This window comes from Magallana gigas, chromosome 4 (assembly GCF_963853765.1).
Source record: "Magallana gigas chromosome 4, xbMagGiga1.1, whole genome shotgun sequence".
In the NCBI taxonomy this organism is placed as follows: domain Eukaryota; kingdom Metazoa; phylum Mollusca; class Bivalvia; order Ostreida; family Ostreidae; genus Magallana; species Magallana gigas.
In genome coordinates this window covers 16245130-16272813 of record NC_088856.1, presented here as the reverse complement: position 1 = coordinate 16272813, position 27684 = coordinate 16245130, and the positions used below count along the sequence as shown (strand labels likewise).

The window sequence follows — 27684 nt, the reverse complement described above, 5'->3', positions numbered from 1 at the left end:
GAGGGGCAATAAATTTCACAATTCAGGTAAAGGGCTTTATGGAAATCATAACAATGCATTAACTTTTTTCAAATGTATGTGAAATAAGAAATAAACAATTTCTTAAGATATAATCGTAATATTGATATGACCATATTGGCATCGACCTAAGGACTAGTGAACCCTTGTCCCAGTGACCATGAATGTTGCACTTTAGACAGCGGACTTTGCAGACATCATTACCACTGTTTTTGTTTTTTAATATTTGTATGTGGATAGAGAAAATGTTTTCTTAAATTTGATAATTTTCACTATATGGCTATATTGGCCCCAACCTAGGGTCATGTATTTCACAATTTAGGAATATGGCTTCATGGACATCATAACCATGCATTTTTTTTCTCAAATATAATTATATAGGAGTAGAAAATAGGATTTTCTAAGTTTAAATACAATTTTACTTTAAAGCCATAATCCCATTTTGGGCCTAATCTAGGCACTGAACCCCTGACCTAGGAGTAGGGGGCTTACTAGATATTATAGCCATGCATTAGTTTTTCCCAACGCGTGTGAAAGTAGAAATGATCATGTTTCCTCGTGTATAGAAAACATAACGAATCCTTTATTTACTGATTTAGTCTTAAAAAGGGTGTGTGTTATACAAAATATAATTTGTTTCAGCTACTGAGCTCATGATAAAGGTGTCGCTTCTTGTAAAAAAAACAGAATTCGAAAAGCAGGAAGGAAATGGTTTTCACTATGATATAACAGTGCAATGCATTCAACAAATACAAATGTTTCCTTCATACAGCCTAGTAAACAACAACAACTTGTGGCATGGCACCTAAAGCTTGTAAGTTTTCTATTAAATTTTTTTTGGGGAGATTGAATCAAAAGATGTGTTAGAGAAATGTCGTTTATACCATTAAATCACTTATCTAAAATGATTTTTCGATTAGAGCTCACATAAATTTGAAAGGTTTCATAAACATCGTTTAATGCAGACCAGCACAATTAAGAGAGTTTTTTTTTACAAATAGATTTTAGTACTTTGTAATAGACCAGTCCAAGCTTTCCAAAAGTTGTTTCCCTTTGCGAGGTCAAGCCAAAGGTCAAAATGGAAAACAAAACTTTCCCCTTCTTTAGGCATTCAAACTCCGGGGGTCATGTGATAAAAAAAAATTTCCTTAATTTAATTTATTCCTTCTATGTGTGGGTTGCCCTACTCTTAGACAATCAAAATACACAACGGAAACGGATTTTAAACGTCAAATGACAAAGTAACAAACCTTTAAACTACGAAGGTCACTGTAAAGATTTTCCACAAAGGTGGCGACCAAGGAACATGACGTTGGTGAAGTGTTCTATTTATCAGTGAATTTTTAAATACTAGGGTATCAAAAATGATATCATTGCGATGTCGAATTAAAAAAAAAATGAACTGACACTTGATGTTTAGGTCGTGCGTTAACAATTTTACATTTTTTAACTTCTTACAAACTACAAGGCTGATTGTTACCATTTTTGATGTAAGGCATATATGGTTAATGAAATCTAAATTGTGAAATTCATGGCTCTACCACCCTCTTGGAGCAAATGTCTGGCCAAATATGCCAAAAAAAGCCAAATTTTCAAAAATTTTCTTATCTACTTCTGGCTCTAGGGTGGGGCCAATATGGCCATATAGTAAACATGTATTATATCTTAGAAAATCTTCTTCTCTAGGACCATATTTATGTTTTAAAAACTAAATGCACTATTATGATATCCATAGAACCCTCTACCAAAATTGGGAAATTCATGACCCCTGGGCCAGGGGTTCAGGCACTAGGGTGAGGCCAATATGGCCATATAGTTAAAATGTATTAAATCTTAGAAAATCTTCATCTCTACTCCCATATATAATTGTTAAAAACTAAATGCATGATTATAATATCCACGAGGCTCTCTACCAAAATTGTGAAATTCATGACGCCTGGGTCAGGGGTTAAGGCTTGTGGGTGAGGCCAATATGGTCATATAGTTAAAATGTATTAAATCTTAGAAAATCTTCTTCTCTACTCCCATATATATTTGTTAAAAACTTAACGCATTATTATGATGTCCATGAGGCCCTCTACCAAATTTTTTTAATTTATGACCCCCTTGTTAGGGGTTCAGACTCAAGGGTTGGGGCTAATATGGGTATATAATTAAATGTTTTAAATTTTAAAAAATCGTCTTCTCTACTCCCACACATGTGCGCAAAAAACTGAATACATGGTTATTATGTCTGCTAACTCTTCTACTTTGAATTGTGAAATTCATCGCCCCTGGGTCAGGGGCTCAGAACCTGAAAGGGGGGGGGGGGGCAATATAGTGTTAATGCATATAATGTTTAAAAAATTTCTTCTCTATTCTCACGCATCTGTATAAAAAAAGCTGATTTATAATTATGTTTACCAGGAAGTTCTCTACTGAAATTTTACTTTTCATGTACCCGCGAGTATGGATTTTGACTCTAGGGCAGGTCCAAAATGGATGTAAAGGTGTTAATGCATATAATGTTAAAAAGTTATATTCTTTACTCCCACACACCTGAAAGAAAAACTGAAATCATGATTTTGTAGACCAGATCTTTAAGTTTTTCGCCAAAATTATTATCAAAACCGATTTGGTTTGACTTTTCCTATAGCGTCACGATCATTTCTGTCAGCTACGTCATGCATAAATTATACACGCCGCCGGTGTGAAAACTATATGATTGGTTAACTCCTATTTTTAGGCCGAGTTATCAGTATATGCTTATGCAATGCCAGAGCTGAAGGATTTCTCAGAACAGTTTATTCCCCCCCCCAATATTATTCATTCAAAATCGACTATCCCGTATGTTTAAATTCTGTGCTAAACCTCTCTCTCTCTCTCTCTCTCTCTCTCTCTCTCTCTCTGTGTGTAAACGGGCGTTAAACCATAGCCTCAAGCTACGGTCCAGAGTACGGCGTTATAAAAAATATAATATTTAAAAGTTGCATGTGCTAAGCGTTCATTTCATGTAAATACCGTAAATGTATAATGCACATGTATTATCTACTAACTTGCCAGTCAAAGTGATAGGTATGAATTCCTCGATTTCTACACCTTTCGATCGGCAATCGACAGTCAATAAAAGTATTGAACGATGGTGTGAAAGAACGAGACGGAAGGAGGTTTGTACATGTGCGTCTTCATTAGGCAAGTGTCCGATTCGTTTCTCTTCTGTTGCCCTATCACTTTCGGTGTAAATATATATACTAAAATATCCACAAACCATTTACTGCAGATTTCTTTATTTTACCTGTCTCTGAACCCCCGATCACCCGCTCCATATATGAACACTGGTTTGTTTACATACATAAAAAATACAGTTCTTGATCCGCTTTCCGAGTACGGTTAAAGGTTGTTTAATAGGAGAAAGTTTGGGGCGGGTAAAGCTACAATTATTAACAGTAGTAAACTAAATGAAGAATTATTTAAATGGATTATTTGCACAAAATGTGGTATGGTATGATGTAAATATTTTTAAAAAATAGTGTTATTTTTATACGCGGCAAATTGCCGTAAAGTTTTTTTGTACATGTAAGTATTGTATGCACTGTAGCTTTATATTTTCAAACCCAAAATTTATACACATAGCTACAGCTATATATGTTATGTACCGTATGAATTGTTTTATCACAAGTGTACACTTTCGAAAAATAGCCCAATTTCGACAGTCACGAGTACCCATGTGAATTTTTCATTCTCTGATGTGTTGTTGTTCTGTCCGTGCATAATTTAGTCTTAGTTAACCAGCAGCCAATCAGCGGTAAGCTGAATCCACCAATAAAAAAACTGTGGTTAAGGTGCGGGTATTGTTTATGTATGACGTAGCTGAAAAAGTTGAACGCGACGCGATCGGAAAAGTCAAACCAAATCGGTTTTAGTAATATAGGTTTCATAGTTCTTTTTGAAAGATTTCAGGCAGGGAGGTGGTTGTCATTACAAATTTATAATTTTTCTACTCCAGAATGAAACCTAATTAATTCAATGCATATATGAGACTCCACGACAAGTTTGTGTATGGGTTATATGCTACTCAGGTGACCGTTAAGGCCAATTGGCCTCTTGTATTAATTATTTATTTTAAAATCGGCAAGAATTCTGAGCGGAAAACTTTGAATCATGTTGTTTAATATCTAAAGATAGCATTGCCGCCATCAAACTCTTCGATGCATTATGTAACAGTAATTGCATTGGTTTTATCCTTAGTTTGAATAGTCTCCCCTATGATTCCAATCGCTACAACTGTAGTAATGGCGCTTTGGTTATCAATGACAGCGAACCAGTCTAATTAAAGTCTGGCATAGAAATTCAATAGACTACAAAACATATCTAAATTACTCGAACCATTTAAAATTCAATTATTTTAAAGTATTTATAAATACGTTTCCTTGGAAAATCATGCCTCTGAATACAGTACATCGAATTTATCAATTATATTTAAGTACTAAGTCTTGTCAGCGATGATGGTAGAAGGTGATTCAACGTCATAACCCTGTCTTTTTTAGTTAAAAAAATTAACATATTTATTACTAGTTAAACCAATCATGCATACATTGAACATGAATATCTATATTGATATGATAAATGTTTATTTTTTTCAGGATGGATTTACCTTAAAATCAAAGTTTAAACAACGCAAAAACAAATATATAAACAAAACAAGATATCTGTGAGCCAATGCTCACTAGTGATACCCCCGCTCTGATGTGAATATGCAAAATAAGCAAAGTCGACATTAAAATTTCAAGCATCTGCGATAAATAGCTGCTGAGAAATCTTTGAGGTTGAAAATTTTGGCTAAAATAAACAAAACACTCATTTAACAGGAAGTTGACGTCCGATTGATACAAAAATATATCCCAAAATATGGCATGCCAAAACAAATAGTGTTTTAAAATTTCAAGCATCTGCGATATATAGTTGCTGAGAAATCTTTGACGGAAATTTGTTTGAAAATTTTGGCTAAAAATAAACAAAGTACTCATTACACAGGAAGTTGACGTCCAATTGGTACAAAAATACATCCCACGATATAGCATGCTTATACAAGTACTGTGTAAAAATTTCAAGCATCTGCGATAAACAGTTGCTGAGAATTCTTTGACAAAAATTTGTTTGAAAATTTTTGCTAAAAATAAACAAAGTCGTCATTTAACAGGAAATTGACGTCTGATTGGTACAAAAATATATCCCACGATATGGCATGCCTATACAAATATTGTTTAAAATTTTCAAGCATCTGCGATAGATAGTTGCTGAGAAATCTTTGACGAAAATTTGTTTGAAAATTTTAGTTAAAAAATAAGCAAAGTCGTCATATAACAGGAAGTTATGGCATGACTTAACAAACACTGTGTAAAAATTTCAAGCATCTGCGATAAATAGTTGCTGAGATAAATGCGACAGAAATTTTTGTTACGGACGGACAGACAGACAGACGGACGGACAGACAGACACACAAGGGTAAAACAGTATACCCCCTCTCCTTCGGAGCGGGGGTATAATGAGTAATGAACAGATAAATATATATTTCTGAATACATAACACATAATACAAAAGTTTCTTACGTGGCAAACACAATATGACTAAATGGTACTTTTAAAAACAAAAATCTGGCAACGCAGTTTAGAAGTTTGAAATTTGTACATTGTATGATTTATTAAATAGAAAACTTGAATAAATTCGCTATACTTGTTTTTACGAATTAATCATTCGATTTTAACGAAGTACATGTAAAATGAAGAAAATCAACTGGTGTCTAGGACTTCGCTGTAATTGAGTCTCATTGTATGTTTAAAGTAGATCCAGTGTTCTGTGATGTCATACTTTATTGTAAAACTTTGAATTCTTTAAAATTGACAATAGAGTTAAAAAAGAAAAACAAGTTTCTGCCTACAAAATTTTTACTTTTAACAGAAAAGTACGGTTTTTCTGATGCTAGAATATGCTCTAGTTCATGTCCATCTGATATCTCAAAAAGTGTGATGACATGTATATTTTTTCTAATGATTGATGAAATTAAAGTCTATTAAGTTGAAATCAGTTCTGTTTTTCAACTTTCATTAGAGAATTTTACGAGTACGGAGTTACCTTAAAAGGTATGCTGTTGTGTGTGCAATTTGAGAATGACTGAAAGAAAGCAATTTAGGGTGAAGATATGATTTTCAAAATATTAAACAAAAGTTCCCGTCCTTTTCGAAGCCTGAATCTGCAAGTTGATGCCTTATCCCTGCGCTACGAACTACAAAAGTATACAAACATATATACTAGGGTTATTAGAAAAGTTCGCGACCAACGTGATTTTCGGCAAAATTACTGTGTTTTTTGTAGGATGACGTATGTTCTATTAAGTAACTACCAATTGAAAATAAGTACGCAAAAAATCATATAATTTAGAAGTTGTTTTCAAAAGGTACTACGTCAAACTGATGAGGGCAATTTAAACCTGTCACTCTTTTAAGTAAACATCCTTTAGTTCACACACTTATTCATGCCATTAACCTATTTATAAAATGAACATTCACACCATTATTTGTCAATTTTTTGTATAATGTCTTTTGTGTCAAATCGTAGATCATATATGTCCGAAAATCTCGTTCCACGCAGTTTCGACTTTAGATAAGGAAATCAAGCAACATCCATAGGTGAAAGATCTGTGCTGTATTGGGGTGGGGTGGGGTACTGCGAGTGCTCAAGATATCAATATTTCCAATTTCAACCCTCCAATTCCAATTGTGATTCAAATTGCAAATCCTTGTTCTATATAAATAGCAGCATACAAGAACCTTTTGGTCTCCATCGGAGATTTCTTGCGTGTACACAAAATTTAATGACGACCCAGTGCTCCAAGGTGTCCATTTACGTCAACGTTTTTGACTCATTTTTCTAGCGTTGGTCGTCTATATTCTGCGATAAAACGGTCATACATTCTTCAATTTAATTGAAACTTTCACATTATGACCTTCATTACTTGTTGTGATCTCTATTGGAATATCGCTCATTTTTATACACTTACACTGTACATTTTCTTAATATGGAATAATGCGTACAAAATATTACAAAGATAAAAACTGACATGCTCTGTGAAGCATATCTTATCAAAAAAATGAATCTGTATATTTTTTATGGTGCATAAAAAATAAACAAATCTTAACATATTTATTGGAATATAGGTCAAAACTAAATATGAAAAGTTTCGCTGGTATCATGTGATTAGTCCGCTAACAATCAAACTTGTCTACGAAATTTTCTAACAACCTTCGTATGTCATTTATTTTGAAATAAGTCTTTTTGTCATAAAATTTTACAATTCATGCAGTTTAGAGGATCTTTAGAACAAAACGTTTTCCTAGCATGATTATACAATATTTTCATACAATTAAATACGAATATGATTCTAAATAATGTCATGAGGTATACTTTATAGATGTAGCCTAATGTAAATATTTACATTTAGGGCATATTTCCCTTATACGTGCATTGGAAATATGTGATTTTTTCGAATCATTATATATTAAGTTCTTAAGAACAATTGAGGACATTGCAATTGGCTCTAGAAATTCAACCAATCGCGCTGATACAAACACATTGCAATAACAAAGCGGCATGTTTTCATACCATGAACACTGTTTTCTTCCTCCAACCGTTGAAGTTCTTCATCTTTATCTATTAAGGATTGGAAAATAAACAATATTTTTATGCCCGACAATCTATACTACTATATTAAAGGGAAAGGTCAGGTATAACACATCTCTAGTGAAATAGATAAACAAAAGTTTGTTTAAAACATCCACCATATACTTTATCTCATGATCTCATCTTAAGCCATTAAACTTGGTTTAATTATCTGGTCAGTGTTAAATCTCATGTAAGCGCATGGAGGCTGCCATGATAGCAACTCTGTGACGTCAGCAAACCACTTCGATAAATTGACCCACTTATTGTATAACATAACGCTGCAAGAATGGCGCAAGAATATATATTTGGGATAGTACGTACCTTATGCATTTAAACCTGAATATACTGAAGAAGTTGAAAATCTCCCTGCCGATAATAAATCATTAAGTCCAACTATTCCAAAATAAGAGGAATGGTGTTCCTGTAGACGGTTTGAGGTCGTGCCCACTGCCGAGGAATGCATGTGTTGTAAACACTGCGGTTATACAATAGAAAATATGGGAGAGATAGGTTGTATAACTGACCATGACCAATTTGATCTTCTAGTTCTTAATCCAGATCTTCTTTCCATTACTATTATTCAGTTTATGATGTTTAAGAAACAACAAGGATGTGTAACTTCCCTAGACACTGACCACACATGTGAACTGTTAAGAACTGTGAATGGGGTATGCTGACATCCCCGAACATTTGGAAGTAATTAGGATGCTGCGAAAAAAACCCGATGATAAGCCACAACATATTTAACTCTAAACAGTGGAGAGCATCAAAATGGCAGCTCACATGACTTTGTCAAACTTTGATATTCAATCAGTGATTGTTGCTGAATTTTGATCATGTTAAGAAGAATTTAGTGGTTGACATTATTTTTATGGTAAATATTAATATTTCAACTCTTCTTTACTTTTGCCTGACCTTTCCCTTAAAAATAATAGACTCGAATTTTTTGGCTTTAATACCGAGAAATCGGAAGAGTACTGTCTTTTGTTTTATAATTTTTAAACATCATTGGTACTTGAAGATTACAAATTTGTTGTTATTTTTTCTCAATCAAGCTTTGCAAATTAATAATCAATAAAATTCCTTTTAAAGATCTGGAAATTATCTGAATTTTTTTTTATTTTACAATCTTGCATATGCGCATTAGATTCCCGCTAAATCACGGGAGGCCTTTTAGTCTATGTTTCCACAATATTACATTTGCTGATAAACTCAGAAACGATATTACAAGTACGTGTAAATTTTCACTGAAAATTTGTCTTATATTCTGTTCATTAAAAACATACGGGAGATAACTCTAACTCAGTGCATTTAATATGAAATATCCCGAGATTTCCGAATGTCAACATGGTGTATAAAAATTTAAAGCCTTTAAAAAACGTTGGTGAAAAAGTGTAATTTTTCATTAAAATGAATAAAAATTTTAAATGAAAATTTGACTGTTATTTTCAATGCAGCCTAATTAATTTTCTAAAAAAAAACGCTTCGGAGCGAATCTTCATTTTTTAGGCTACATTACGGGTACATGTATATGGAGGCATCTTAACTGTGGTGAAGGCCTGTTCCGGAACACAGATTATTCTAACTGAGCAGAGTGTAGTGAAATTAATAGCATTTTTGAAGTCTTAAACCTTGGTTATGTAAATGTCAACAATGCGGTGTGTCGATGTGTGTATTTCGTAAATGTCCGATACCATATGCAACGTCAACCCGTACGCGCATGGGTCAAAATCTATAATATCAAAAAGTAGGTACACGGTGTCTATGCTAAATTCGGCTTAGATAGTAAACTTACAATCTATTTGGTTTTTTATCATTAGTTAAAATTTGTTTTGTGTAAATATTCGTTTAAAAATGAAAGCAGGAATAACGTGATTATTTTTCAGTCAACTAGTTATTTATCTTGTTCGTTTCTTGATCAACGAAAATAATAGGTTTGGCAACCGGTCTCGTAAGTAATATTACGAAAATTAAACAAAGTTGTTACCTTTGGGTTTTTATTTGCTCACCTGAGCACAGGGGCTCGTCACGAAGTTTTTTCAACCTTTTATATCTACCACCTCTATACAATAAAATACACAAGGGAGGAATCAAAACTCGAAAAAATCGCTACCCCCCAACGCCTCGTATTAATTCTTCTTGGACGTTAAACCTTGCGCTCTAGGTAGCAATAGATCGGGAAAGGACAATAGCTTCTAGGAATACCAGCAAAGTGTAAACATCGGCAACAATTTTAGAAGTTTTCACGCATTTTCTTCCAGTTTACTCTCCGGTGACACTTTCTTCGATCAGATGTTGCGCACCAAATTTATTCATGTGCTCTCATTGGTTAATTTTATTGATCGAGATAAATCGTACGCTGACTCGTATTTTAGAGGGATATTCAAACGATGAGTGAAGAAGTTCTTATTACGTGGTGAGTATATGTATTAATTTTCATATTAATGTAGAAATCTTTTAACCATACCTCGGACATTCAGTAGGACGTGACTATATATTTCTTGCATTAAAGCAAGTTTGAATATCGTTTCAAAATCCCTCTAAAATACAAGTCCGCGTACGAGTTATCTTGAGCAACATTGAATTGACCAATGAGAGCGCGACATATGATCGAAGAAAGTGTCACCGGAGAGTAAACTGGAAGAAAATGCGTGAAAATTTCTTACATTTTTGCCGATGTTTATACTTTGCTGGTATTCCTAAAAACTATGGTCCTTTCCCGATCTAATGCTACCTAGAGCGCAAGGTTTAACGTCCGAGAAGAATTAATACGAGGCAACCGAAATCGGGAGGTAGCGATTTTTTCGAGTTTTGATTCCTCCCTTGTGTATTTTATTGTATAGAGGTGGTAGATATAAAAGGTTGAAAAAACTTCGTGACGAGCCCCTGTGACTTGAGCTGCAAAGTTGTGAAAATCATGATACCTGGAGGGGGGGGGGGCAACTTTTTACATAGGAATACATAGAGTAAATCTTCTTCTCAAGAACCATTGTGGCAGGAAATCTGAAACTTGTTTCGAGGTTTCGTCAGGTAGTAAAAATTCAAGTTTATTCAAATCATGAATCCCGGGGGGTAGGATGGGGTCACAAGGGAGGGGTGGGGGCAAATTTTTACATGGTAATAAATAGATAAATATCATTGAATCTTTTTCTAAAAACACATTTGTCTAGAAAAGTTGTATCTTAGTGAAAGCAACTTCAGATAGTGTAGATTCAAATTTGTTCAAATCACAATATCTAGGAGTAGGATGGGGCCACATTGGGGATTCGGTTGTACAAAGGAAAATATTTTAAATGTTCACAAAAACTGAAATGTCAGTATATATGCTTTTACTTATATGCAAACATTTTTATATATTGCTGATTCTTAAAAATTATTTAAACTTTGGCTCTGGACGATTATTGGGTCTCACAAGGTGTTCAGAGTTTGATGTAGGTTTATATCCTGTATACATGTATAAACAATTGTTAAAGGAGCATGGTCACGATTTTGGTCAAAAATTAATTTTCCGATTTTAATGTTTACAGCGCTTAAAAAAGGCATTTTTAAAAGGCATCCGGAATGTGAGTGTCATTTGTTGAGTTCTAAGCGAGTTACAGAGCTTGAAATTCTTCGCTAGGTAAACAAAGCGTTTGTTTGCATTTCGAGCGTTGAAGTAAAATTTCAGGTTAAAACCTTAAACGAATGTGTTAAACGTTAGGAATTGTTTATCTATGACTAAATCGGATAAAAAGATAGACAAATACGCTTGAAAAAGATTTTTTACTGGTAAATTGAACCTATGTAAACAAAAACATGGCACGAGCCTTGTTTACTTGACAAAGATTTGTGAGCCTTGATTCATGCTTATAACTCTACGAACGACTCTCAAATTTTATTTGATCAATAGAAATGCATTTCTAAAGCATTGTAAATGATAAAGACATAAAAATAGAATTTGACCAAAATTGTTACCATGTCCCTTTAAGGGTCTATCAAATTAGTAGAATAAAAAAATATCTATTTTAATTCATTTTGAAACAAATAGTGCGGTTTTTTGTTTGTTTTCCTTTCAATATATACAATGCTTATGTTACATTATCATACTTAAGTGTACAATACAAGAGCTTAAACAAACATCTACACACAAATAAACATCACAGATTACTTATAGATAGATACAAGAAAAATAATATCATTTATACTTCAATCTGTATTTCGTTTGGTATGTCGCATGTGTCTGATCATGATTTATGATCTAACCACATTTCATCCGGTAAATTTCCTAGTTTTATTGTGTTTTCACTTGCATTCTGTATAGCGTTCATACTACATATACTTGAAAAGCATACGAACATAAGTGTTGTTAATTTAACTCACAAATTTTTATATAGAGAACTATTTGCACATACACGTGTTATAAAACTTTTCATGGTAAGTAAACATTTTTACTCTAAGTTGTCTTGAATTGAATAATCTTAAATATTTACGCATAATGTAAATAAAAGCTTTGTTAACATTTTCTTTTCATTTTATTCGAATCATCAACAAAGGAAAGAACTATAATTTGTTGTTTCTTTGAAAGTTTAAGACAAATTACGTTCAGAATAATCATAATAATTCAGATTATCTACGGGAAATATCAGTTTTAAATCGGTTATGCTGTCATTTTTTGTCAAAAACCCCTTACATCATAGTGATGCGTTTTGAAAAAAGATATGATCATCAAACATTTAATGTTGTTGTCGTCTTGAGCTCACTCAAGTGAGCTTTTCTGTGTGTCGTCCGTCTGTAAACTTTTCATATTTTGATTGTATAATGTTTATCTGCGCAAAATGAGCAGCATCTGATGTTTTAACAACATACTAAAGGACAATTCATTCGGTATGATCTCTGCGCAATGGTTGATTACTGCAATGTGTTTTCTTTAGATGCTTAGCTTTTTATCGAGGATATTCAGTCTAAACAGACATTGCTTCCGCTGATGGAAATACATGTAGGTAGGTATATATATGATTTAAAAATTAATTGTGATCTTTGTTTTATTTCATTTTCCCTCTGTTTTTATTGTTTACAAATTTTCTATTTCGACCATATTTGAGTGTCAAGCTTCGAGTTATAAGCAAGATACAGAGTTTTGCTCCCAGTTGTATGTTAGTACACAGAGCTGAGGCCATGTTTTTGTTCGTTTACATTTTAAATGAAAAGGAAATACCAAGTTAAAAAATCTTAAGTTGAATTAAATAAACTCATGTAAACAAAAACATAACTCAAACCTAGCAGAATTGTGAGCTCTTTATCTTGCTCATAATTCTACGACTGGCGCTGAAATATCGGTTGATCATTAGAAATGTCTCGCTAAATATTAAATACTTGTACATAATAATTAAAATGATGATGTACTATTACTTTATCGGACCCCCTTTCATTTGATGAATTATATGAAATCTCCAACAATTTTGAATCGTATTGGTTTGTAGCCATTTGTTGTTTTTGAAAAAAAGGTGGAAATAACGGGTGGGCCTTAGTACAATAGATTGAAATGCCTGTCAGTACATTGAATAGCTCTTTAACATATTATTTGGCAACGTTTTCCAATTAAGTGGTTCCATCGATCAAGTGAGTAAGACTATGAAAAGTCACACGAGTTCATGCCAGGTAAACAACAATTTAGATTTTGGACTGTGGCCTTAGCAACTTTTGCCACAGAGTTCAAACACTGCGTACTGGCTTCCAGACCATCTGGCGACCCTCTGTCCGTCACTCCAAACCCCTACACACTCAGTTTTTGAATACATAATTTTTTTATGTAGGAAAACATATTGTAAAAAGTATTTTTTAATTTTAATAATATTTTTAATATATTTTTTTAATAATATTATTTAATCATAAAAATATAGACAACGCAGTTTTGTACACTGTATTACTTATAAATAAGACTAACTAATCTGTCTATCTTCCACATAAAGGGTCCCCCACCTTTTATAGTAAAGTGTCTTAAATAAATTTCAACATGGTATAGCATGAACACGGATGTAGAGGAAACAAATACAAATACCACCTTTACAACGAACTAAAAGTACACAATTTTAAATGTAAGGAATACCAATTTTCATTATTGATTAAAAGAATTGATATTAACAGAATTTAACATTCGATTATAACGAATAACATGTATAATGAAGAAAATCGACTGGTTTTTAGAACTTTGCTATAATAAAGTATCATCGTATGTTTTAAATGACATGCTATTCAAACGTGTACAATTTGAAAATCGCTGAAAAATAGAAATAATTTTGGGGGTAAACTTAGTTTTCAAAATATTAAACAAAAGTTCTCGTCTTATCTGCAGGTTGATGCTTAATTCCCACGCTACTTATGAGTTAGAAAAAAATATATATGAGTCAGTTTATTCCCAATGGAATTAAATCTTCGTGTTGGACGTTTTGTCACAAAATATATAATTCAAGGGGCGTAGAGAATCATTAGAACAAAACTTTTTTTAACAAGATTGTTCAGTATTTTTTATACAGTTAAATAGGTGTACGCTTCTTAGTAATGTCATCTCGTATACTTTATAGTTGTAGCCTATGAAATATATGAGGTATTCCAGTTGGCTCAAGAAAGAAAGCAAACAAACCCTATACCACAAACACATTAATTGCAATACTAAAAGCGACAGACCTATAGCTATGATCTATAACATGGACATTACCTCCGACCTTTGTGGTTCATTATCCTAAATTTTATTTGGATTAAAAAATTCACAATATTTCAATGTAACCTGAGAATACATGTATATCAAATAGTAGGTCTATTATTTTTATTGTGTCTATATAATGCCAGCTGTCCAGTGGTTTCTAACGACGAGCTAAGTTTGGCTAAAAAAGTGAACTTAAATTAATTCTGGTTTTTATCATTAGTTGGTTTAAATATGATAGGTGAACAAATTCGTTTAAAAGTGTCAGTTATTATATGATTTTTTTTCAGTCAAGGCTTTTTGTTTGCTCCTTCATTTCCTAATCAACGAAAGTCATGGATGTACACCGGTTCTCAATTATCGTAAGTAGTATTACAAAAATGAAAAAAAGTTGTCAGCTATGAAATTCTACTTCATTTTCCTAACCGCGATGATAATGAAGAAAAAATAAATTTAGGAGTCCATACTTAATCTCTTAAATAATCAAAGTACTGAAGTACTGAAAGCCGGGCTCTTTTGGTGTGTCTTTTTATGCATATTGTGTAGTAAAGACTGAAAATATCTCTATCTCTCTCTCTCTCTCTCTCTCTCTCTCTCATGCTTTTAATGTCGGCAAAGCATCAGAGAGCGACTAAATTTTGTAAGCGGCTATAAACAAAAAATATGTCTGTCTAGTAGAAGTTAAAAAGTTCAACAGTTGCAGCCTTGAATTTTGCAACAAGCATTATACATGTATATTCAATCCCCGTTTCTTCATCGCGCAGCAAAGTAGTTCATGGAAATTCATGCGCATTGTATGTGTCCAAAATGCATAGTAATGTTTTAAAAACACGTTATTAATAAGAAAACTAAAAAAGATTGACAATTCATTAGAAATTAAAAAAAGAAACAAAATGCCAACATTTTTTACAAAACGTGGCTCTTTTTGTAACTATTTGGTATAGCGGAAGCTTTACCTTGACGCTGTTTGGTTTTTTGGTTTTTTGTGCTATTTATAGTAACATTTGCGATTTGCCTGCCTATAGCCAGGACTCTGCTTTCAGCAGAGCCCGGCTAAAAATCAAATATCCATTTTCATTTATTCTAAATCAAAAAGTGCAATTCTTTTTTTTTTAAATCCTATTGCATTTAATTATTACACTGCTAATGTTACATTATCATGAACGAGTGTATAAAACAGCATATACACATCTATACATAATAATGGTAACATATAACTTTGGGGTCTCTAGTCACAACAGATATAAGTATACGATATTATTTTTACTTCAATATGTACTTCGTTTGGTTTAAGCATTTGGCTAATTACGTCATAAAATTATTTAGGACCGTTATCGTAGATATAATCACGTACTAACCGCATGTCATCGTGTAAATTTATTAATTTTTAATGTGTTCTCAGTTGCATTGCTATAGAGCGTTGATACTGCATTTACGTGTATAACAGACGGACAGAAGTTTGTTACTTTAATAACAAAAACTTATAAAGAAACCATTTGCACATACACATATGTACATATTTACAAAACTTTTTATGCGAACTTAGTTTTTTGACTTTAAGTTGTCTTAGATTGAAAAATCTTTAATATCTATGCACACCATTTGAAAAAAAAATATGTTTTTAATTTATTCAAATCAACATTAAAGAAAAGAATTTTGATCTGTGGTTTATCTGCAAAAACATATTGTAAAGCTTTTCACTTACAGAATCATCCTAATGATTCAAATTATCTTCTGAAAATTTCAATTTTAAATCGCTTATGCTGTCGCTTTTTGTCGAAGTATTCCCTGGTGCGTTTTAAATAAGAATATAAGACAATAATATATAGTTTTTTGGGGGTTTCTTTTTTATATAATAGTCAACTAATGGCGGCAATGGAAATTATTAAGCGGAATACAACTCTTTAAAGAAATTTGGTGTTATGTAATCATATATAATTTTATGTAAAAGTTTTGTGTAGAAAAGATAATTTTTTAATGATTAACCAGCAACGATATTTCATCCATATAACAAAACAAGCAAATACAACCTTTGACAATAATATCATTTTTTTTGCTAGCTAATTGCTGTGTTGCAATTACAACCCTTGCCAACAATAGCAATGGAAACACTGAACAAGATAAACTTTTGCTTTCAAGTATATGTGAAGGTAAATTATTGTTTACTAGAATATAAATGAATGACCTATCCATTTTTGTGAAATTTGTACTAATTTATTTAGTACATTAATATTGTTCATATTTTTGTTGTTATTTATAAACATACATATTCGTGTAAAATCTTTTAATAACTTCACATTTTAATAAGATGGTAGGTTCTGCCTTTTATTTGGCATGACCATCATATTTATGTAATCATAATGATAAGATACGCAGAACGATGTACTCATTAAATAAATACAAAAATTAACGAACAGTTTCTGGGAGTTGATTTTAATCAACTCTCCTATGCAGTTACTCTGGCAAACCGAAAGTGAAACAGTGTTTGAACCTAAGCACAAATCATCACCACTGACAAGACTTAGTTCTTGACAGTAATAGAAAAATTCGATGGAATGTATGCTGAAGCATTGTTTTTCAAGAAAAATTATCTATAAACCCTTTAAAAATAGTCAGAATATATATATATATATATATATATATATATATATATATATATATATATATATATATATATATATATATATATATATATATATATATATAAACAATTATATAAAATTATATACGAACAATTTAGATATTTTCGTAGTGTTGTGTATTCCTACGGCAGAGTTAAATATAGTCTCGTTCAACCAAACGCTGGGCTGTCTTCGTAAATCTCCGACAAGCAGAGATGCTCTCTTGCTTGTTGGAGATTAACGGAGAATGCCGAGCGTCCGGTTGAACGGGACTAGAGTTCGATATAAATAGCGCTTGGATCCATACAATTTTTAAATTTGTTTCGATTACTAATACATAGTTAAAATCTATCTTTAAAAATTACACATAATTCATATGGATTGTTAGATTTTCTATCATCTAAATTGTGTATTTCATGAAATACTGATTACAATAATCTTAAACTCATTAAACTATTGGCTGTTGACAAAACGGAGATGCGTGGTCATGCAATGAAAATAAAACACAGAGTTTGATTGAGAGGTTCAGTGAGTTGCAGGTGTTACCCGATGTCAAAGATTATGTATTTGTACTAGCTGTACGAATGTCTTAGTCAGATAATGATTTAAGTGAAAGTTGATGTTTATCAAGGCATGACCGTATTACCCCAACGAATGTTATTGTACTTTAAATTTTAGACCACGTGATTTTTTTTTATCCTTTCAGTTTCACAGAAATTGTCAGAGATTAGATTTTTTATCCTTTCAGTTTCGCAGTAAAAATCGTGCCTCGTGTTTATAGTCTATTTTATGGAATCTAGGTACTTGTAGTCAAAAATAAAATCTAAAGGTGTATTGATTATAGACTTTATCTTCATTAATTAGGGAATAAATGTGTTCTAAAAATAAATGCGACAATACAAAAATAGTTTTTGTCTGCTGTTGCAACAATTGACATGCTTGTAGAGATCCCCCCTGAGGATAAATTTTCGATCCGATCCGCGCCTGACCTAGTAATAGCCTCAATATTGAAACAGACTATACTATTTTATGCAGAATATTCCTTGAGAATGGCTCGATATACTCAGTTTTTTTAATGCAAAACAGGCACATCCATTATTTTTTTCGAAAAACATGGTATTACACACCACAAGCATGAAAGATGGCTTTAATTTTATTAAGCAACCCAATGTTTATACTATCAACCATTATACACGTGGTTGAACACGAACGATAACTCTGTTCTGAATATTATCGTTTAATATACATAACCGCTAGATGGTGAAATAAGACATACATCTTAAAAGATTTTCATGTTTTAACATAAATCCAAGTAGGATATGATATGAAAAACGATCAGTACTTACGTATTTTGAGAATTTTATCCGAACACGTAAAATTCCGCTCGAAATTTCACAGGAACTGAACATATCTCGTTGAAGTCTCGTGAACTTTCATTCGAGCACTTTTGGATTTATTACATACTAAGCAACGATGCGAAAAAAACATTCCGAACATATTCGCAGGGGTGGTATCACAAAGAGTTGATTTATGTTTGTTTCTTATATTTTTTTTATGAAGAATTTTAAAATTGTACCGGCACTGACATATCCTAGAAATTTGAGCCTTTGTTTAATACCTTTTATGTTTGTTGAAAAAGAATACAATTTTGTTTAAATATAAGTATATCATTTTTTTACGTTTATTTTCAAGAGTATACAGAGAGAAATGTTTTGACAAATACAAACAATTTTGAGAAATATTGAACTTGGGCGCTATTTTTAAACAATCAAATGTCAGAGAGTTTCAAAATGAATATAGTTAACGTTTCACACGATTCTCGCACGCTTGCTCGAAACGATTTACACGCTTTGCCCAAAACGCTGCACGCTTTGCTCAAAACGATTTACACACTTTGCCCGGAACGCTAACCGTTTTAGACGAAACGCTTTACAATTCATAAGAAACGCTGAACGGTTTACTAAAAATGCTAAACGGTTTCTTGCACGAATGTTGCAAACCTTTTTGGTGTAGCAGTACGTTTTAGGGTGTCTAGATATTTTCAAATCAGGCGATTTTGTGTCGAGATTTATCTTCTCTTTTTTTTTTTTTTTTTTATACTTTTTCCTTTACAAGATATAGCCTTGACAAGAATTATGTATTTTCATAGTTACCTTAAACTTAATTATAAGACTTTGGGTCAAAATCATGACACGTACTAAGGTCATAATGTATATGTGATGTAAAAACATGCAACGTCACAAATTAAGACCAATGCCATTGATGCAAATGACGCATTTTTAGACGGAGGCTGTATAACAGCCTCCGTATATTGTGATTGTCTTGCCCGTGACGTCAAATAATGAGGATTCCTTAAGCACCATCTAGCGGTGGACGAAATAATGAATAATTATGAGATTCAATGAATAAACATGGTGTGCTTCTTTGTCTCTGTCGTATATCGTTCGTGTATTATCATTTAATCTCCCGCGTATCTTTCTTTACAGCTGCAACACCCCCTCTTGCAAGTGATTTGGGAAGTCAGTGTGTTTTTACAAGCTGATAAGAGCTAGTGTCGCGCTTGAAAAAAATAGATAGAAATAACACAAAATCTTTTATAAGAAGCAAACAATAGCCATAATATATATCATTAAAACTGGTACCATATAACTGAACTTGATTTCTCTGCAAATTCAAAATAAATAGCAAAATTAAGTTCATGTGTTTATTGTGTCCGTAGTATCAACGAGAGAGAGAGAGAGTGAGAGAGAGAGAGAGAGAGAGAGAGAGAGAGAGAGAGATTTCTGTTGAGAAAAAAGAAGTATACGAATCAAACATTAAACTTCACAAACACAGTATATCAATCTTTGAATCAAACATATCACAAACGGTAAAGAATACATGCACTTCATTGTTAGGCATGCTTCCTTTCTCTTTACTTGAAATCAAAACATCACATACAGATTAGAATACTACATTGTTAGGCATGCTTCCTTTCTCTTTACTTGAAATCAAAACATCACAAACAGTGTAGAATACTTTATTGTTAGGCATACTTCTTTTCTCCTTACTTGATATAAAAACTGTTAGAACGAAACTTTTCCCCCTTATCTTGGAAGGAACAGTGGTGCACCTCGCGCGTTAATTTGATTAACAGGGGTAACACGTGGACTCGGACTGAGACTGCATGCTGGATTGAATCACAATGTACTGTATTCTTTTGTGGATACTAATTTTATGAATACATAATATTAGTATACTTCAGTAATATTTCAAATGAATGTACATAAAATTACGCCTAAAACAAACGCTCTTTCTCTCTTCCTCTTATGAATGACGTTGTACAATATTTAAAATTAGAATTGATTTCATCAAACTATGTATCGGTACTCGGAATATTTCAAAAACTGTATGGATCCAACCAATAATGAACTCTAGTCTCGTTCAACCAGATGCTCGACTGTCTCCGTAAATCTTCGACAAGTAAGAGATACCAGGTCACGTGATAGCTTGATGATGCGACCTTTAACGATATACTGACTCTCTGCTTGTCGGAGATGTACGGAGACAGCCGATGGTTGAACGAGACTATATTGAACTCTGGCGTAGGAATACATACGACTGCAAAAAACTTCTAAATTGTTCGTACTGTTTCAAATCTGACCATGTTCAAGGTATTTATAAATAAGTTTCCTTTAAAAAAAATGCTTCAGCGTATATTACATCGAATGTATCGATTATTTTCAAGAACTAAGTCTTGTCAGCGGTTATGATTTGTGCTTAGGTCCAAAAACTGTTTCCCAATCGAGAAACCCCTTCTGTAAGATAGAAAGAGGGGGAAAGGGTTGTACTGTTAGACAAAGTTGTTTGCAATTTAGAGGTCTTCTTTTGTCTTGAACAGGTGTGGAAACATGCCGTTTTCTACCTTGGGTTTGCAAATCACTATACACGGAAAATAATTATTATATCGACTTAAACTAAATGTACACAAGGAAAGGAACGTGTACATACATGTAAATAGTTTGCATTGTATTTTTCAAGTTCGAGTTGTATGCCTTTAATAACATGTACAGTTTCCCATGTTGTTTTGTGATGCAAAATAATTTCCTACTTCCTTTAATTCTTGTAGAGAATAAAAACCTTTATGTAGTAATATAACAAGCTTATAAGGTTAAAATAAGATCACAACACTAATTATTTTAATATTATCTACCTAACTCTGATGTCAATCTGGAAAATATCCTCGCGACCTTAAATTACCATAATACTAAACCGCTTCGCGAATATTCTAACATGATAAGCGGTAAGCGCGCTGTTTTTCTTAAATAAAAAAAATCATATATTGTCATTAGTTTAATTTCCTCCGAAATGATGCCTCCGTCTATCAGTACTTTCAGTACTTTGATTTTCTTATACATACACTAGGGTCATAGGCAGCCTTTGCGTGAAGTAGGAACATCAGTTTTCTTTTTAAGTGACCTTGAACTTGTCAAAATGACAACAAAAATAACAATCATTACACGTCTTCAGATCATAAACAATGTTTTCGTAAAGTAATATTATCTAATGTTCCTTCATTACAAAGACAAAGGCCGAACATAATTGCCTAGAGAGACAAGAGGCGGACCAAGCAATTCCTATATATACCCTTAGAATCTCTGTTTTCAGGAGTATTTTAACGTAGAAAAACTTTGCTCTATTTAAATATGATATAAACACGTAACATAATTTGCAGAATGCAACTTAAAAAATAGTGCGGAAACCCGTTGGTGCCAAGTGATAGAAATATTTTATTTGCAACCTCCAGTTGTTTATGTAGACAAGTGGTCATACATATTCTTTTGGTGGCTGCTATTTAAAATATATGTTTGACTTTGTTAATTGTAAGAAACAAGGCCTGATAAGCTACTACGCTTGAAGTCAAACAGACAAACGACAACTTTGTACAAATATCAAATATGTTATTTAATCCTATTCTCTTTTGTTCTTATTCATTGCTAGATATCTCGAATATTGTTCAGATCAGCCATCATAATTAAGAAATAATTCATTTTTGCTTGTATCAAATAATCACGATATGCAAATAATATGAAATAACAGTTAGTTGTATAGATCCTAAGGCTGTTTAACCTAAGGTAATGCCTTTTTAAGCAAATAAAGTTGTGATTGGCATCGATAGTGATAGTCTCTTAATGTAGAAAAAGCACTGTTCCCATCAAGAGCATGCGTAAAACAAATCAATTTTTACAAGTTTTATCAAGCGGTCGCCTAATAATTATTTTGTCATCTGGCACCAACAAGCTTCCGTACAAATCTAACACCACTTGTCGTTTCATGAGGGTCTTTTAAGACTTTCAGATATTTTAAATATCTATGTGATAGATAAATGTTAGCTTACGGATGAAGGGATGGATAGTTGTATGGATGAATGGATTTAAATGCTTATCATTTAGTTGAGGACTTATAAAAAAGACTCAATCAATTTTCAGTGGACTGAAATCTTCAATTTTAACTTTTTCATTTTGCAAAGCCACAATCACATCGGACAGAAGCAAATCCAATAGTGGAACAGATGAATCGAAAAAAGAAAAGAAAAGAGGTTTGTCAAAAAATATGACAATTACATTTATTATGATTTAGTAACTTATTGTTATGTAAAGGCTGCTCAAGTAATTATCGTTCTGGATAATGGTTATGTTTCCTGGGGTGAATATTTGCAATGCCAAAAAGAATCACTAATGAGAGGAGTATATACTACTATTTGAACTATAAAACGAAATTAAATTTATTAAAAGAACGAAACCAATTACGGTTAATCAAAGCCGATAAAGAAAAGCACAATTCCTTATATTTATGTAGTGCTTATCATCATAAAAAATTAATAAAGAGAGCATAAATAAGACATAACTTTCAATCAATAAACGATAGTAAGGCTTACAATCTGCCTTTATATTATGCTTCCCCTAAATAAGTACACGGAAAATGTAGGGAATTTATATCAGAAATTCCTATCAAACAAAGAGGAAACTAGTACATTCAAAATAAATGTCTTTATTTAAGGCATCATCATAGTTCGAATTCAAAAAATGAGAGAGGCAAAATCAGCATCCCTTAGGCTCTTAATCAGTGAAGGGAACTGCTTGTAATGAAATTGATCTTGTAATGTACTACATTGAATCACATTTTGTAACGTTAGCATCTGATTTATTAATTGTTTAGAATTTAGAAATACATGCATTTTCAGGTGCTTAATACGTGAACGTGAAGAATGAAAATCTGGAAAGGGAACTATCATTAGTTTTATAATAAAATGACCCCTTAATTAAAATCCTTTCGTACTCTGATTTTACACGTGCTTCTGATATGCAGCTAATTATTATTAGTTATGACCAGTAAAACAAATGCTTTTTAACCGGGTTTTCCAACGGAAAAATCCGGTTATTAAAATGGTGAAAATGGGGGGCGGGCGGGGGGCTGCCAAAAGGGTACCTTCATTGTACGGATAACTCCTCCTACAGTTCTCAAGATAGGAAGTTGTTCTTTTGCAGATCAATTAAACATATATCAGAGGTGTGCATATTGCTAGGATTTTGATTTCTGATAATTTATCGAAAAAATACCAGCTTTTGAACTTAATCATTTTTTGGCAAAATATTGCATAAAGGGTACCCTTATTGTACGGATAACTCCTCCTACAGTTCTCTAGATAGGAAGTTGTTCTTTTGCAGATCAATTGTACATATATTAGAGGTGTGCATATTGCTAGGATTTTGATTTCTGATAATTTATCAAAAAATACCAGCTTTTGAACTTAGTCATTTTTTGGCAAAATATTGCATAAAAGGTACCCTCATTGTACGGATAACTCCTTCTACAGTTCTCAAGACAGGAAGTTGTTCTTTTGCAGATCAATTGTACATAATTAGAAATGTGCATATTGCTAGGATTTTGATTTCTGGTAATATATCGAAAAAATACCAGCTTTTGAACTTAGTCATTTTTTGGCAAAATATTGCATATAGGGTACCCTCATTGTACGGATAACTTCTCCTACAGTTCTCAAGATAGGAAGTTATTCTTTTGCAGATCAATTGTACATATATTAGATATGTGCATATTGCTAGGATTTTGATTTCTAATAATTTATCGAAAAAATACCAGCTTTTGAACTTAGTCATTTTTTGGCAAAATAATGCATATAGGGTACCCTCATTGTACGGATAACTCCTCCTACAGTTCTCAAGATAGGAAGTTGTTCTTTTGCAGATCAATTAAACATATATTAGAAGTGTGCATATTGCTAGGATTTTGATTTCTAATAATTTATCGAAAAAAATACCAGCATTTGAACTTAGTCATTTTTTGGCAAAATATTGCATAAAAGGTACCCTCATTGTACGGATAACTCCTCCTACAGTTTTCAAGATAGGAAGTTTATCTTTTGCAGATCAATTGTACATATATAAGAGGTGTGCATATTGCTAGAATTTTGATTTCTGATAATTTATCGAAAAAATACCAGCTTTTAAACTTAGTCATTTTTTGGCAAAATAGGAAGTTGTTCTTTTGCAGATCAATTGTACATATATTAGAGATGTGCATAATGCTAGGATTTTGATTTCTAATTATTTATGAAAAAAATACTAGCTTTTGAACTTAGTCATTTTTTGGCAAAATGTTGCATATAGGGTACTCCATTTCACTGGATACGGGTTGACATGGATTATGTAAATCTCTTGCAGTTACTTTTTTTGTAATTATCGTTGGAGCAGTACTTGGGGGAGCAGTGTTTGGATCAGTTATAACGATGATTGTGTTTCTCTGCTTCCGTCGCGTATTTCTTTTCCCCAAAATCAGGTAATATAACTTAAAAACATAACATTTAAAAATGATAATTTTCTCCGGGATTAAAGTTTGATTAGATTTGAAGATACTTAATTGCTAATAAACATAACGTTTTGAAGAACAAACCAATGTGCGTTAATTTAGTCGACAAAAAGAACAATGCAGAAATTTTTATTTTTTTAAAACTAATACGGAAACTCGTCTTTGGATTTAGCAATTCGGATTGCAAACCTCGAAGTGATGAAAACCTTCAAGAGAGTTTACCACCAGTTGATGAAACTGTCTACAATGAAATCAACGACCAAGCAGTAAGATATATTTCAATTAGTTTTGTCTAAAAGCTTTTTACACACTAAATTCATATATTTTAACACAGTGTTGTGATATGAGTTTTTGATGGTACATACAGGTGCGTTGGAAGTTGTAACAGTAAGCACAGCTAGAGCACTAGCTAGTAAAAAAGCAAGAAACTATTTCAGATTAAATATCTTCGATATTAGGGGCTAGTGTGTTGCTATTAAAAGATTATAAGCATTACAAGTAATTACAAAATATAAACATTTAATTAAAAAAGGCAATACGAAAAGGGATTAATATGCATGTTGAGCAATAAAGTTAGTCAAATCTATTGTTTTTAAACTTTTGATTACTCAGATTTTGCATCAAGGTTAAGACAGAAATTTTCAGTGCATCTACATAAGAGCCGTGAAAGAAAAGGATATGTAGAAGAAATTTCTACCAAAAAAAAACCCATTAACTCAACCCAGGTCATAATGATAATGTGTATGCATTAGCCTCACGTGATTGCCATTTTATTTTCTGAAGACAACGACCACAAAAGTTTGACGGCAATATGACGTCTCTTTAATTGCATTTTTCTATCATAAACACGTTATGTTTTCGACAAAACAAACGCTTATCAAGTTTGTAACAAGCTATTTTTTCAAAAAAATCCGCGACGTTTGGAATATCATTGTTTAAATGTAGTTGCTTACTGTCAATTTGATTAAAAGGACTGTTATATATGATTTTAAAACCATGGCCTTTGGGATCGAAAAATTTACTATTTAGGTGTTCCTTCCCATAGAAACAAATGGTGAACCCAATTCAGTCAAGATCTTTCTGGTATTATCTGAGAAGAAGCTGTGAAGATTTTGAAATTATTAACGCTCAAGATAGTTACACTTTTACACATGAACTCAAAATGCATTTTTTGTGCTAAAACAGTATTATCCTTATGATAATCATATCTAGGTCATCAGAATTCAACCAATGCGACGTCCAGAGAGTGCACATGTATTCCCAAGAGAAGAAACGTACAGCCATTTGCATGAATTGGACAAGGAGGATATGAATGAATCCTATGATCACGCAAGACCGGTGCGATCTGCCTGTGTCAGAGAGGACGGATATAGAGTCTTGCCAAGAGTTGGTAACAACAACAGAGAAGTCCAGACAACTGCTACCGATGATGTGCCTAGTAAAATGCAGAACGACAATTACTTTATCATTGAACCGCAGTGACAATATAATTGTTTTGAAATAAAAACTTTACGAAAATATGGTTATTTTGCAAAAGGAAAATACTGAAGGCAAATTCTTTCTTGATTATCTCAGCTTTCTAATATATTCATCAAGTCATCAAGTGCAAATAAAATCACATGTTTTGAAATTCATTAAGATAATTACTCATCAACTCTTTAACATAATTGTATAGAACATTTTTAGTTATTATACTTTTTTAAACATCACAACCTTCGTCAGCTGACGAACAACTTAGAGATATGATGAATTAATAAATTTGCATATTGATTGTCGATTTATACCGAGCGCAGCGAGGCTTAATGATAACACGTATGTATAAGAAAAGCAGTAAAAAAAAGAAGCTTAATCAGGTGTACTAAGGGCTGAACAATTTTCTTTCAGCTCATAAGCGCCGCATGAAACAAAACAGACAGAACTCGGCACCCATATTTCATAATTCCTCAATCGTTGTAGAACGTTTTCGTGCGTCTTATTGAACAGATATAACATCGCAGATGCAGACCACACGTTATAGCATATCTTGCAGTGACAGCATGGACTTACGAAGAGTGTTTTTGTAGAAACCTATGTTACGTTGTTATATTCTTGGATTTACTATTAATAATATATCTATTGGATATAGTTGGAATGTTGGATGTAGTGCGACCGGGTCCACAATAAGGTGCAGACGTTATGCCATCCGTATGAAAGCCACACGTGTGCGGTGTGCATGCAGAGGCGGATGTGCAAGATAAGGCGGATACTTTTAGATTGTTTTCAAAGAATAAACCCACTTTAATGTTTCATTTATTGTACAATTCTTTATTTTTCTTTTTTTACAAACAAGTAATTTTACAATAGGTAGTTCAACCATTTAGAAGTCATGCAATCTGAATGCCTCAATAGGAAAGCAACCGACATTAAATTTCTCGACCGGTATATATAACCCAGTGGTAGTTGAGGAGCGATCAAGAGTTATATTTCGACCAAATGGTTTATGAATTCATGACACCTTTAATGTGCTTAAATGTATTTTATAACTGTCTCTTGAATGTAATTTTTTTGTATGTCGTATTGTATTCAGTCGTGTTTGTTTTTGCGAAAATAATTAAACAGTTTTTGCTTTAATGATGAGCCCATTGTTATGTTTGACTGAAACTTTACATTGGTTGTAACTGTGTGAACCTACAGTAAAAGAAGCTTGGGCCATTTCCAAATGACGTAACTGTCATGACCGTGGTTATTCGGTAAAATATTGCTATGAAATTAAATCAAGACTGTAATAGTTTTTCAACCACTACACAATTTTTACTTAACTAG

At 32.6% G+C, this 27684-nt stretch overlaps 1 protein-coding gene across 2 annotated transcripts; it reads left to right on the top strand.

Moving 5' to 3' along the window:
- Positions 1–86: 86 nt before the first annotated feature.
- Positions 87–27486, top strand: LOC117683032 (uncharacterized). 2 transcript variants are annotated; one of them, XM_034451805.2, is made up of 8 exons: positions 87–832; positions 12627–12695; positions 14686–14757; positions 16456–16545; positions 22526–22594; positions 24738–24852; positions 25055–25148; positions 26095–27486. In XM_034451805.2, exons 2-8 carry the CDS (start codon positions 12680–12682, stop codon positions 26362–26364), a joined length of 726 nt encoding a protein of 241 aa, XP_034307696.1. In that variant the 5' UTR covers positions 87–832; positions 12627–12679; the 3' UTR covers positions 26365–27486. The 2 variants fall into 2 exon arrangements, with proteins under 2 accessions (XP_034307696.1, XP_034307697.1); XM_034451806.2 differs by lacking the exon at positions 16456–16545 and having other exon boundaries at positions 89–832.
- Positions 27487–27684: the final 198 nt, after the last annotated feature.